At 43.5% G+C, this 15019-nt stretch overlaps 1 protein-coding gene across 7 annotated transcripts in view; it reads left to right on the top strand.

Moving 5' to 3' along the window:
* Positions 1-15019, top strand: part of LOC140185152 (neural cell adhesion molecule 1-like) — a 722060-nt gene that overhangs the window by 548825 nt on the left and 158216 nt on the right. For all 7 annotated transcript variants that reach the window (XM_072238532.1, XM_072238533.1, XM_072238530.1 and 4 more), the window contains one exon: positions 4084-4180. In XM_072238532.1, the coding sequence (XP_072094633.1) occupies positions 4084-4180 (97 nt within the window). The remainder of the gene's footprint in view (positions 1-4083; positions 4181-15019) is intronic.

Below are 15019 nucleotides of genomic sequence, written 5' to 3' on the forward strand. Positions count from 1 at the left end.
TTAAATTGCATCTGCCATGAATTTGCCCACTCACCCAACCTATCCAAGTCACCCTGCGTCCTCTTAGCATCCTCCTCACAGCTAACACTGCCACCCAGCTTCGTGTCATCCGCAAACTTGGAGATGCTGCATTTAATTCCCTCATCCAAGTCATTAATATATATTGTAAACAACTGGGGTCCCAGCACTGAGCCTTGCGGTACCCCACTAATCACTGCCTGCCATTCTGAAAAGGTCCTGTTTATTCCCACTCTTTGCTTCCTGTCTGCTAACCAATTCTCCATCCACATCAATACCTTACCCCCAATACCATGTGCTTTAAGTTTGCACACTAATCTCCTGTGTGGGACCTTGTCAAAAGCCTTTTGAAAATCCAAATATACCACATCCACTGGTTCCCCCCTATCCACTCTACTAGTTACATCCTCAAAAAATTCAATGAGATTCGTCACATGATTTTCCCTTCACAAATCCATGTTGACTTTGTCCGATGATTTCACTGCTTTCCAAATGTGCTGTTATCACATCTTTGATAACTGACTCCAGCAGTTTCCCTACCACCGACGTTAGGCTAACCGGTCTATAATTCCCCGGTTTCTCTCTCCCTCCTTTTTTAAAAAGTGGGGTTACATTAGCCACCCTCCAATCCTCAGGAACTAGTCCAGAATCTAACGAGTTTTGAAAAATTATCACTAATGCATCCACTATTTCTTGGGCTACTTCCTTAAGCACTCTAGGATGCAGACCATCTGGCCCTGGGGATTCATCTGCCTTCAATCCCTTCAATTTACCTAACACCACTTCCCTACTAACAAGTATTTCGCTCAGTTCCTCCATCTCACTGGACCCTCTGTCCCCTACTATTTCTGGAAGATTATTTATGTCCTCCTTAGTGAAGACAGAACCAAAGTAATTATTCAATTGGTCTGCCATGTCCTTGCTCCCCATAATCAATTCACCTGTTTCTGTCTGTAGGGGACCTACATTTGTCTTTACCAGTCTTTTCCTTTTTACATACCTATAAAAGCTTTTACAGTCAGTTTTTATGTTCCCTGCCAGTTTTCTCTCATAATCTTTTTTCCCCTTCCTAATTAAGCCCTTTGTCCTCCTCTGCTGAACTCTGAATTTCTCCCAGTCCTCAGGTGAGCCACTTTCTCTGGCTAATTTGTATGCTGCTTCTTTGGAATTGATACTATCCCTAATTTCTCTTGTCAGCCACGGGTGCACTACCTTCCTTGATTTATTCTTTTGCCAAACTGGGATGAACAATTGTTGTAGTTCATCCATGCAACCTTTAAATGCTTGCCATTGCATATCCACCGTCAATCCTTTAAGTGTCATTTGCCAGTCTATCTTAGCTAATTCACGTCTCATACCTTCAAAGTTACCCCTCTTTAAGTTCAGAACCTTTGTTTCTGAATTAACTTTGTCACTCTCCATCTTAATGAAGAATTCCACCATATTATGGTCACTCTTACCCAAAGGGCCTCTCACGACAAGATTGCTAATTAACCCTTCCTCATTGCTCAAAACCCAGTCCAGAATAGCCTGCTCTCTGGTTGGTTCCTCGACATGTTGGTTCAAAAAACCATCCCGCATACATTCCAAGAAATCCTCTTCCTCAGCACCTTTACCAATTTGGTTCACCCAATCTACATGTAGATTGAAGTCACCCATTATAACTGCTGTTCCTTTATTGCACACATTTCTAATTTCCTGTTTAATACCATCTCCGACCTCACTACTACTGTTAGGTGGCCTGTACACAACTCCCACCAGCGTCTTCTGCCCCTTAGTGTTACGCAGCTCTACCCATATCGATTCCACATCTTCCCGGCTTATGTCCTTCCTTTCTATTGCGTTAGTCTCTTCTTTAACCAGCAACGCCACCCCACCTCCCCTCCCTTCATGTCTATCCCTCCTGAATATTGAATATCCCTGAATGTTGAGCTCCCATCCTTGGTCACCCTGGAGCCATGTCTCTGTGATCCCAACTATATCATAATCATTAATAACAATCTGCACTTTCAATTCATCCACCTTATTACGAATGCTCCTTGTATTGACACACAAAGCCTTCAGGCGCTCTTTTACAACTCTCTTAGCCCTTATACAATTATGTTGAAAAGTGGCCCTTTTTAATGCTTGCCCTGGATTTGTCGGCCTGCCACTTTTACTCTTCTCCTTAGTACTTTTTGCTTCTACCCTCACTTTACACCCCCCTGTCTCTCTGCACTGGTTCCCATCCCCCTGTTGTGAACTAACCTCCTCATGCCTAGCCTCTTTAATTTGATTCCCACCCCCCAACCATTCTAGTTTAAAGTCACCTCAGTAGCCCTCGCTAATCTCCCTGCCAGGATATTGGTCCCCCTAGGATTCAAGTGTAACCCGTCCTTTTTGTACAGGTCACGCCTGCGCCAAAAGAGGTCCCAATGATCCAAAAACTTGAATCCCTGCCCCCTGCTCCAATCCCTCAGCCACGCATTTATCCTCCACCTCATCGCATTCCTACTCTCACTGTCGCGTGGCACAGGCTGTAATCCCGAGATTACTACCTTTGCGGTCCTTTTTCTCAACTCCTACCCGGTCACAGGAAGATAGTATGAAGTCTTTACTGATAGCAGCGGGAATTGAACCTAGGTCATTTGCGCTGTAAAGTGTTACACAAGCCGCTGCATTACTGTGCTGCTCTGATTTCACAGTCCAAAGTAAATTTATTATCAAAGTACATATATATCACTATTCATTTTCTTGTGGACATTCACAGTAAATACAAAGAATAAAACTAATAAGAAAAATAAATAAACATTGTGGATGAGAGGTGACCTGATGGAGGTGTATAGGATGATGGGAGGCATTGATCATGTGGATAGTCAGAGGTTTTTTCCCAGGGCTGAAATGGCGAACACGAGAGGGCAGAGTTTTAAGGTGCTTGGAAGTAGGTACAAAGGAGATGTCAGGGATAAGTTTTTTACACAGAAAGTGGTGAGTGCGCGGAATGGGCTGCCGGCGACAGTGGTGGAGGCGGAAACGATAGGGTTTTCTAAGAGGCTCCTGGCTGGATACATGGAGCTTAGAAAAATAGAGGGCTATAGGTAACCCTAAGTAATTTCTAAGGTAAGGACATGTTTGGCACAGCTTTATGGGCTGAAGGGCCTGTATTGTGCTGTAGGTTTTCTATGTTTCGAGATTAATAAATTTCAAGAACGAGATGAAAAATACTTGAAAGTGAGCCCGTGGGTTGTGGGAACAGTTCAGTGATGGGGCAAGTGAATTTGAGTAAAGTTATCCTCTCTGTTCAAGAGCTTGATGGTTGAGGGGAAATAACGGTTCCTGAACCTGGTGGTGTGGGTTCTGCTGCTCCTGGCATCAGCGAGAAGAGGACATGGCCTGGATGGCACAGATCTCTGATAATGCTTTCCTTTCATCAGGCTTGGTTTTCATGAGGCTGACAAGGTTAGAACTGAGGAACCTGGTCTCTGTATTAAGGGGTTATCATTTCAATTAGAGTTGAGAGATTTTAGAAAGGGTGTGAAACTTCAGAGTTCTCTCCTCAGGGCTGTGGAGTCTCAGTCTGTTCAAGACTATGATGATTGATTTTAGAATACTGAGAGACTCAAAGAAAACTGACCTTGTGTGGAAATGTCTTTTAGAGGTGTACACTCAGTGTGACTTTATTAGGTACACCTGCTGATTAATGGGAATATTTAATCAATCAATCATGTGGCTGCAACTCAATGCATAAAAGCATGCAGACATGGTCAAGAGGTTCAGCTGCTGTTCAAACATCAGACAAACAAAAATGGTGTGAAAAACAAAAAAACATCCAGTGAGCGGCAGTTCTGGGCAAAAATGCCTTGTTAATGGGAGAAGTCAGATGAGGAAGGCCAAACTGGTTCAAGCTGACAGGAAGGCGACAGTAACTAAAATAACCACACATTACAAAGTCACCACCATGTGTATAAGATCATGGGGGATAGCCAAGGTGGATAGCTATGACCTTTTTCCCAGGGAAGGGAAACAGATAATTGAACAGGTCACTGGTATTTGTCAGTACACTGCTCATGTTCTGCATTTCTCTAGGTCACTCCTGATTCGGAAAATGACTTTGGCCCCTACAACTGCACAGCTGGTAACCGTGTCGGTGTCGAGTCCAAGGAGTTCATTCTGGTGCAAGCTGGTAAGTGGTTATTGTCTTTTCAATTTACCCTCAGCCTGGTCAGTTGCTGGGCCTTTCCAGCCACATTACCTTGGGTCTCAAGTCTAAATAGGCCAAACCAGGTGAAAGTGGTAGTCTTTTTTTTTCCCCAAACAACAACAGGAATCAAAGAACTGGTTCCTTTTTACATTTTATTGATGGAAATATCAGCCATATTTTTGTTTGCTGTTTCTTGGAGCCTTGCATGGGATAATTGATTTGTAAAGTATGGACATACGGGGTTTTCTTCGCAACAGGATGGTTTCAATATCATTCATTGCAAAACAAAAACTACTGTGACTGAGTGACGTAGCTCACTGTCATGTAATTTCTGAGGTTTCTGTGATTGACATGTGAACAGTTCAACTCTATTTTGAGGCACCATGGAAGCATAGCGGTTAGCATGATGCTATTAGAGTTTGGAGTTCAATTCTGACACCATTTGTAAGAAGTTTGTACTTTCTTAATTGGTCATTGTAAATTGCCTTGTGATTAGGCTAGAGTTAAATAGGTGTGTTGCTGTGCAGTGCATCTTGTTGGGCTGCAAGAGCCTGTTCTGCACTGTATCTCCAAATAAAATAAAATAATATAAAAATAAATGTACAGAAAGGTGGAGGAATTCAGTAGGTCAGGCAGCATCTATGGAAGGAAATGGACAATCAGTGAAAGACCCTTCATCTGGACTTCTTGAGACTGAGGAGTCTCCAGTCCAGCTGAAAGGTCTCAACCCAAAATGTTAACTGTCCATTTCCCTCCACAGAAATCTGCTCAGCTCCACCAGTGTTTTGTGTATTGTGTGTCTCTTGTTTCTCCTTGTTAATATACTCTCTAAAATAGGATTTCAATATCCAGCCACCGTGGCATTAAATTGGGGAAGATATCTGTAGGTAACCATCACACTGATGCTAGATGATGGTAGGTGGTCTATTTCTGGAGGTGGAATAAGCCGTGTTCAATCACTGAGGCAGAGAAATAGGTCGTTAATACCAAGTGTTCAGCTTAGAACACCTTTCAGCTAGCACTGGATGGCCCAGCAGAAAAGGTGACTCTATTTCAAGAACAAATGCGAGGAAATGAGCAACAAAGTGGTAAACCATTGCCAATTTGTGCCTTATTTCCTACTTAATTTCCCAGGGGTTATCTCAGATAACCACAGACAATTCTCCTAAAAAGTTTGCAATTTTTTCCTGAACCCTTTTCAGATAGATAATTGGTAAACTGTGCAATCAGGCTAGAGCTGGCTGACCGGAGTTCCTCCAGCATGTTGTGTGCATTCACATCCTATACCCTTCATTTCCAGCTGACCACATCGTATTAAGAGTCTGGTATTAGCTGACTGCAGCCAGAACTGAAGATCATCTGTCATCCAGTATTATTGCACATTTTTGACTGGGCATTAACTTGAATTTGCCGAAAAGATTGAACCCACCAAAACTGATCTCATTGTGAGAGTTCGATTTATTCATGGTCCTGTTGGTGTGCTCGTTTTACGCCCATTCTGAACCTGCAGATTTCAAATAAAGTAGCCTTGGAGCATTCTCTATAAATCTCAGTCTGGTAATCTTGTTGTAATCCATTGGGAGAGTTTGGGATATAACAAACTGGTTGAAGGTCTTTAAATCTGCAGAGGGCAATGTTGATTTTTAAATTATTAACTGTTAAAAAACATTTATTTCCAAACATGAGCTTTTCAGGCTCTCTATTTAATAGAGCCACAGATTCAAACTGAAACAGGCCCTTAGGCCCACGGCATCCATCCTGGCCCTTGCACCTATTTATACTAATTTCATTTACCCGTATTAGGTCCATAGCCTTCTGTGGCTTGGCAATTTCAATGTTAGTTGTTAATAGCGTATTGTGTATATTTTATTTTAATTTAGCGACACAGCACAGAGTAGGCCCTTCCAGCCCTTCGAGCCACGCCTCCCCGACGACCCCCGACAAACCTGACTAACCCTAACCTAATCATGGGACAATTTACAATGACCAGTTAACCTACCCAGTATGTTTTTGGACTGTGGGAGGAATCCGGGGAAAACCAATGCATTCCACAGGGAGGACGTACAGGGACTCATTACAGATCAATGCTGGAATTGAATTCTGAACTCGGGAACAGCCTGAACTGTAAAAGCCTCACACTACTGTGGTACCCAATGATGGAGCCTGATATGAAGCTGGGTGTTAGGTGAACAGGAAAGGGCCAGGATATTCAGCAGAGATTTAGGTGAACTCAGGTTTAGATAGACTAGGAGAAAGACCAAGCAAATGTTTGATCATGGGACTGGTGAGAATAAGTACACGGATCAGAGCTTGAACAAGACTGGGGACAGGTGATGCTGGGGAGATAGGTTGTGGTAGAATTGATGGCTTTGTAGCCAAGTTTGCGGATGATACAAAGATAGCTGTAGGAGGAGGTAGTGTCGCAGAAGCAGGGAGTCTGCAGAAGAACTTAGACAGATTAGAAGACTGCAAAGAATGGAATACAGTGGAGTTAAGCGTATGGTCATGCTCTTTGGTAGAAGGAGTAAAGCCATAGGCTATTTTCTAAACAGGGTGCAAATTCAGAAATTAGAAGCTTACTGAATAGTGAAAGGCCTAGATAGAAACCATAGAAACTACAGCACAGAAACAGGCCTTTTGGCCCTTCTTGGCTGTGCCGAACCATTTTCTGCCTAGTCCCACTGACCTGCACATGGACCATATCCCTCCATACACCTCCCATCCATGTATCTGTCCAATTTATTCTTAAATGTTAAAAAAGAACCCGCATTTACCACCTTGTCTGGCAGCTCATTCCATACTCCCACCACTCTCTGTGTGAAGAAGCCCCCCCTAATGTTCCCTTTAAACTTTTCCCCCCTCACCCTCAACCCATGTCCTCTGGTTTTTTTCTCCCCTTGCCTCAGTGGAAAAAAACTATCTTGCATTCACTCTATCTATACCCATCATAATTTGATATACCTCTATCAAATCTCCCCTCATTCTTCTACGCTCCAGGGAATAAGGTCCTAACCTATTCAACCTTTCTCTGTAACTGAGTTTCTCAAGTCCCAGCAACATCCTTGTAAACCTTCTCTGCACTCTTTCAACCTTATTTATATCCTTCCTGTAATTTGGTGACCAAAACTGAACACAATACTCCAGATTCGGCCTCACCAATGCCTTATACAACCTCATCATAACATTCCAGCTCTTATACTCAATACTTCGATTAAAATAAAGGCCAATGTACCAAAAGATCTCTTTACGATCCTATCTACCTGTGACGACACTTTTAGGGAATTTTGTATCTGTATTCCCAGATCCCTCTGTTCCACTGCACTCCTCAGTGCCTTACCATTAACCCTGTATGTTCTGCGTTGGTTTGCCCTTCCAACGTGCAATACCTCACACTTGTCAGTATTAAACTCCATCTGCCATTTTTCAGCCCATTTTTCCAGCTGGTCCAAGATCCTCTGCAGGCTCTGAAAACCTTCCTCACTGTCTACTACACCTCCAATCTTTGTATCATCAGCAAACTTGCTGATCCAATTTACCACATTATCATCCAGATCATTAATATAGATGACAAATAACAATGGACCCAGCACTGATCCCTGTGGCACACCACTAGTCACAGGCCTCCACTCAGAGAAGCAATTCTCTACCACCACTCTCTGGCTTCTTCCATCGAGCCAATGTCTAATCCAATTTACCACCTCTCCATGTATACCTAGCAACTGAATTTTCCTAACTAACCTCCCATGCGGGACCTTGTCAAAGGCCTTACTGAAGTCCATGTAGACAATATCCACTGCCTTCCCTTCATCCACTTTCCTGGTAACCTCCTCGAAAAACTCCAACAGATTGGTCAAACATGACCTACCACGCACAAAGCCATGTTGACTCTCCCTAATAAGCCCCTGTCTATCTAAATGCTTGTAGATTCTGTCTCTTAGTACTCCCTCCAGTAACTTACCTACTACTGACGTTAAACTCACCGGCCTATAATTTCCCGGATTACTTTTCGATCCTTTTTTAAACAACGGAACAATATGAGCCACTCTCCAATCCTCCGGCACTTCACCCGTAGACAGCGACATTTTAAATATTTCTGCCAGGGCCCCCGCAATTTCAACACTAGTCTCCTTCAAGGTCCGAGGGAACACTCTGTCAGGTCCCGGGGATTTATCCACTTTAGTTTTCCTCAAGACAGCAAACACCTCCTCCTTTTCAATCTGTACAGTTTCCATGGTCTCACTACTTGATTCCCTCAATTCCATGGATTTCATGCCAGCTTCCTTAGTAAATACAGATGCAAAAAACCTATTTAAGATCTCCCCCATTTCCTTTGGTTCTGCACAAAGCCGACCACTCTGATCTTCAAGAGGACCAATTTTATCCCTTACAATCCTTTTGCTCTTAATATACCTGTAGAAGCTCTTTGGATTATCCTTCACCTTGACTGCCAAGGCAACCTCATGTCTTCTTTTAGCCCTCCTAATTTCTTTCTTAATTATTTTCTTGCGCTTCTTATACTCCTCAAGCACCTGATTTACCCTGTTTCCTATACATTTCATAAAACTCCCTCTTCTTCTTTATCAGAGTTGCAATATCCCTTGAGAACCAAGGTTCCTTATTCCTATTCAACTTGCCTTTAATCCTGACAGAAACATACAAACTCTGCACTCTCAAAATTTCCCCTTTGAAGGCTTCCCACCTACCAATCACATCCTTGCCAGAGAACAACCTGTCCCAATCCACGCTTTTTAGATCCTTTCTCATTTCTTCAAATTTGGCCTTCTTCCAGTTCAGAACCTCAACCCTAGGACCAGATCTATCCTTGTCCATGATCAAATTGAAACTAATGGTGTTATGATCACTGGAACCAAAGTGCTCCCCTACACAGACTTATGTCAATTGTCCTAACTCATTTCCTAACAGGAGATCCAACATTGCATCCCCTCTAGTTGGTCCCTCTATATATTGATTTAGAAAACTTCCCTGAACACATTTTACAAACCCTAAACCATCTAGATCCCTAACAGTATGGGAGTCCCAATCAATGTATGGAAAATTAAAATCCCCTACCACCACAACTTTATGTTTCCTGCAGTTGCCTGCTACCTCTCTGCAGATTTGCTCTTCCAAGTCTCGTTGACTATTGGGTGGTCTGTAATACAATCCCACTAATGTGGCTATACCTTTCCTGTTTCTCAGCTCCATCCACAAGGACTCAGTAAACAAGCCTTCTAATCTGTCCTGCCTGAGCACTGCTGTAATATTTTCCCTAACAAGCAATGCTACTCCCCCACCTTTCATTCCCCTGCCTCGATCACATCTGAAACATCGGAACCCTGGAATATTAAGCTGCCAGTCCTGCCCCTCCTGTAGCCAAGTTTCACTAATTGCTACAACATCATAATTCCACGTGTCAATCCACGCCCTCAACTCATCTGCCTTCCCCGCAATACTCCTAGCATTGAAATATATACACATCAGAAGATTTTTACCACCACTCACAACCTTTCTATCAGCGGATTTGCTTAAACTTTCAACATCATTTATTTTCACCCCAGCCACACTGTCAGCTCTGGCACTCTGGTTCCCATCCCCCTGCAAATCTAGTTTAAAGCCTCCCCAATAGCACTAACAAACCTGCCTGAAAGGATATTGGTCCCCCTGTGGTTCAAGTATAACCCGTCTCTCTTGTACAGGTCCCACCTGCCCCAGAAGAGGTCCCAATGATCCTGAAATCTGAAACCCTGCCCCCTACACCAGTTCCTCAGCCACTTGTTCCTCCTCCAGAGCATCCTATTCCTACCCTCACTGGCACCTAGCACAGGTAGCAATCCTGAGATTACCACCCTTGAGGTCCTGCTTTTCAACTTCCTACCAAGCTCTCTATACTCACTGTCCAGGACCTCTTCACTCTTCCTTGCTATGTCATTGGTACCGATGTGCACCACGACATCTGGCTGGTCACCCTCCCACTTCAGAATGTCATGCAATCGATCAGAGACATCCTTGACCCTGGCACCTGGGAGGCAACAAACCATCCTGGATTCTCTGTCAGAGTGGATGTAGAGAGCATGTTTTCATCAGTGAGAGAATCTAGGACCAGAGTGCTTTATTCAGAATAGAAAGACACCTTTGGAATCCATTGCCACGGACAGCTCTGGAGTCCAAGTCATTGGGTATACTTACAAAGGAAGTTGGTAATTTCTTGATTAGTGAAGGTGTCATTAGTAAGGAAGAAGTCAGGAGAATGGGGTTGAGAGGGAAAATAAATCAGCTTTGATTGAATGGTGGAGCAGATTCGATGTGCAGAATGGCTATTTTGTTTCTCTGTCACATGGTCTTACGGCACCATTCCAATACTTTTGCGCTCATCACTGTAATTATTCCTGTATTAATGAAACTTAATATTTATTCTATGAGCTTCTTGTGCACCCTGGTTCCTCTGGCAATAAACTAATCTGATAAGCGGGGCAATATCCAAAGGTTGCAGCAAGATGGGTTGAGCTTGAGATGGGAAGGACAGAATCATTGTAGGGTAGTGATGGTTTGACCTCATCTTATGCTGCCATTGTTTAATCAGAGAAAGACACAGTAGTGTAGCGGTTAGCAGGATGCTATTACAGCTTGGGACATTCTGGAGTTTGGAGTTCAATTCCAGCGCTGTCTGTAAAGAGTCTGTACAATCTCCCTGTGGATTATCCCCATGGTGCTCCGCTTTCCTACCACAGTCCAAAGGCATACCGGTTAGTTTAATTGGTCATTCTAAATTGTCCTGTGATTAGGTTAGAGGTAAATCAGGGTTGCTGGGCCAGTGTGCTTGAGGGGCTGGGGAGAAAGCAATCTGATAGTGGAGGAGAGTGGACCATGGGAGAAAAGGTTACCAGAAGTCAGAGAAATCAATATTCATGCCATCAGGTTTGAGGCTTGCAGACAGAATATAAGATTTTGCTCCTCCAACCTGGAGAGTGGCCTCATTGTGGCAGCAGAGGTGAAATGTCGGAATGTCTACCCATGGATAAACCATTTTTTGGGCACTTAGTGCCCTGTGCTGGAGACGGTTATGCAGTCTTGTTTATGTATGCAATTTTCCCATGTAGATATGTCTCTCCATGGCCTCCTCTACTGCTATGATGAGGCCACTCTCAGCATCACCTTATATTCCATCTTGGTATCTTCGAACTGATGGCATGAATATTGATTTTGCTAACTTCCGATAGCTTCTCCCCATTCCCCCTTCTCTCTTCCATTCCCCATTCTGGCTACCCTCTTAACCCTTCCACTCACTGCCCATCACCTCCATCTGATGCCTCTTCTCCTTCTCTTTCTCCCATGGTCCACTCTTCTCTCCTATCGAAATGCTTCTTCTTTAGCCCTTTACCTCTTCCAGCTATCATCTCCCAGCTTCTCACTTCATCCCACCCTACCCATCCACCTCCATACTTCTCACCTGATCTCCCCAATCACCTTCTAGCTTGTATTTATTCCCCTCTCCCCATTCTTCTTATCCTGGATTCTTCCCCTTGCGTTCCAGTCCTGATGAAAGGTCTCAGCCCAAAACAATGACTGTTTATTTCTCTCCATAGATGCTGCCTGACTTGCTGAGCTCTTCCAGCATTTTATGTATGTTGCTCTGTATTTTCAGCATCTGTAGAATCTCTTGTCTTTAAAGGTCCAATTTATTTTTCACATGTACGTTGAAACATTCAAGTATACAGTGAAATGTGCCATTTGTGTCAGTGGCCAGCACAGTTCGAGGATGCGCTGGGCAGCCCACAAGCGTCATCATATTTCCAGCGTCAACCCTAAGCTGAACATCATTGGAATGTGGAGGAACCCAGAGCACCTGGAGGAAACCCGTGTGTTCATGGGAAGAACGTACAAGCCCTTTAATGACAGCATTGGGAATTAAACTCCGATTGCTGATCACTGGTGTTGTAAAATGTATGCTAACCACTACACTACTGTTTCGCCCTTAATGTTTTTATAAAAATAGTAAGAGATGTCTAATTAAAATTAACTGTTCCGATGGTTGTCAATATCTGGATATAGATTTCCTCCTCTTGCAAAAGACCATAGACATAGGAGCATGATTCGGCCACTTGGCCCATCGAGTCTACTCTGTCACTTCATCATGGCTGATCCTCTCAACCCCATTCCCCTGCCCTCTCCCTGCAACCTTTCACACCCTGACTGATCAAGAAGCTATCAACCTCCACCTTAAATGCACCCAATGACTTGGCCTCCATAGCCGCCTGTGGCAATGAATTCCACAGATTCACTGTGCTCTGGCTAAAGAAATTCCTACTCATCTCCATTCTAAATAGACGTCCCTTTATTCTGAGGCTGTATCCTTTGGTCCTAGAGTCCTCCACTATTGAAAACATCTTCTCCACATCCACTCTATCTAGGATTTCATTGACTTTAATGGGATCCCCTCAATCTTCTAAATTCCAACAAGTACAGGCCCAGAGCCATCAATTGTTCCTCATATGATAAATCTTTCATTCCCGGATTGTCTGAACCTGGTGTTCCTCTAATACTGAGCAGGATTACCATTGCAACAACAGGTTATCTGTAGGGTAAAACTCACCTGCTTCACAACGGTATAATCTCAGCTGACGTTCCCTATTAATGGGTGCATAATTATAACTTGTTTCTCCCATTGTTTCATTGCATTTTGCCAGTGGATGAAAATATTCCTCCGTGTTCATCAGTATTAAGCAAGTATTCAGCAGTGGTGGCATGTCTGATCAGTAATTAATCAGCAAAGGTCAACATGCCAGTTTTGAGAGCTAAGTGCTTCATAATTGTCTTCTATTATGATCAAAGTTACAATACCTCTACCTGAAGAAGAGGATAAATAGTGGGAAGAGTCTCAGGCTGATGAGATCTGACAGAAGGAACAGGAATGCTCCCTCTGCATCTGTAGCCAACTTCATCGTAGGACGGATAGTTTTACAAGAGAGAAGGACTGCTACAACCAAGAAAATAGCAGCTACAGAAACCCACCAGATCTTTGACACTGGTTATCAACGGAGATTTTCTCACTCATTTGCCCTGTCAGTAGAGGAGTGGACTTGGCACCTTCTAACTTGGACAAGAACTCTACCACAAAGCCAAAGGCTTGTTCCAAGCGGGTGGTTTAGAAAATTGCTTTATTGCCAGTTGCGGTCATCCACTTCATTTCCCTGTTTAGCACCATTCTCTATTTTGTGACCTCAGAACCCATGTTCACCAGATCTAGGAGACCTCTCTTGGTGTATCCAAAATCCATAGACAGGGCTCTCCTGGTTCACCCAAGATCAGAAACAGGACTAACCTAGTTCACCCAGGATATACAAACAGAGCTAACCTGGTGTATCCAAGATCTATAAACAGGACTATCTTGGTGTACCCAAAATCCTTTAGCATCTATAAGGTACAGTACACAAACAGGACTAAACACAAGAGGTTCTGCAGATGCTCCATTTTGAACTCTATTGAGTTCAAAAGTCAGGAGGTTATGTTGCAACTTTATAAAACTCTGGTTTGGCCACATCTGGAGTATTGCATACAGTTCTGGTCACTCCTGCAAATACATTAGAGGCTTTTAAGAGAGGTTTAAATAGGCACATGAATATGAGGAAGATGAAGGAATATGGAACACACACAAAATGCTGGAGGAACTCAGCAGGCCAGGCAGCATCTATGGAAATGTGTTAAAAGTCGACTGCTTACTCATTTCCATAGATGCTGCCTGGCCTGCTGAGTTACTCCAGCATTTTGCGTGTGTTGCTTGGATTTCCAGCATCTGCAGATTTTCTCTTGTTTGTAGAAGGATGTGGACATTGTGTAGATAAGAGAGATTAGTTTTTGGGGTTTTTTGATTTACTTTTTAGTTGATTCGGCACAACATTGTGGGCTGAAGGGCCTGTTCCTGTGCTGTACTGTTCTTTGTACCATGCTGGAAATCTTGAGCAACACACACAAAATGCGGGAGGAACCGAGCAAGTCGGGAGAGGAGGAAAATGAACATCCCTGGAGGGGAATAAACAATCGATGTTTCATGCCAAAATCTTTCATCAAGACCGATGAAGGAGCTTGACCAGAAAAGTCGACTGTTTATTCTCCTCCAGAGATCCTGCCTGAGTTCCTCCAACATTTTTCATTTGCTACACAAGCAGGATTAACCTGCAAGGCCCCTGTTTCTGCCTGCTTTTGAAATGTACCCCCTCCCCTTTTCAGGAACTGGAGCTACCCCTCACTCAAGGTACAACATCTACAAAATTTTGTTTACAGTTTTGCCCTTTGCCAATGAAGACAAAGCTGCAATTTGATGCAGAGTTCTAATGACATCAACCTCTCATTTCCTGAATGAGAGCAACACACACAAAATGCTGGATGAACTCAGCAGGCTAGGCAGAATCTATGGAAAAGATACACTCATCATTATGGGCCGAGACCCTTCAACAGAAACTGTTTTCTTTTCTCAGCAGAAGATGGGGTTGTGAGAGTCTCATTCTTGTGAGCGTTAGGATGAGAGGGGAAAGATTTAAAAGGAACCTGAGGGTAGTTACCATGTGAAATGAGGTGCCAGAGAAAGTACAATAGCATAATTTAAAAAGCACTTGGATAGGTACTTGGGGGAGGGGTGGGATTTAGAGAGCCAAACACAGGAAATAGGGAATAGCTGGCTGGGCATCAGATTTCAGATTCACTTACTTATCACACGTATATCGAAGCATACAGTGAAATGTGTTTGTTTGTGTTAACAACGAATACAACCAAGGGTGTGCTGGAGGCAGGCCGCAAGTGTCACCACACTTTCTGGCATCAACATTG

This window comes from Mobula birostris, chromosome 20 (genome assembly GCF_030028105.1).
Source record: "Mobula birostris isolate sMobBir1 chromosome 20, sMobBir1.hap1, whole genome shotgun sequence".
NCBI classification, from domain to species: domain Eukaryota; kingdom Metazoa; phylum Chordata; class Chondrichthyes; order Myliobatiformes; family Myliobatidae; genus Mobula; species Mobula birostris.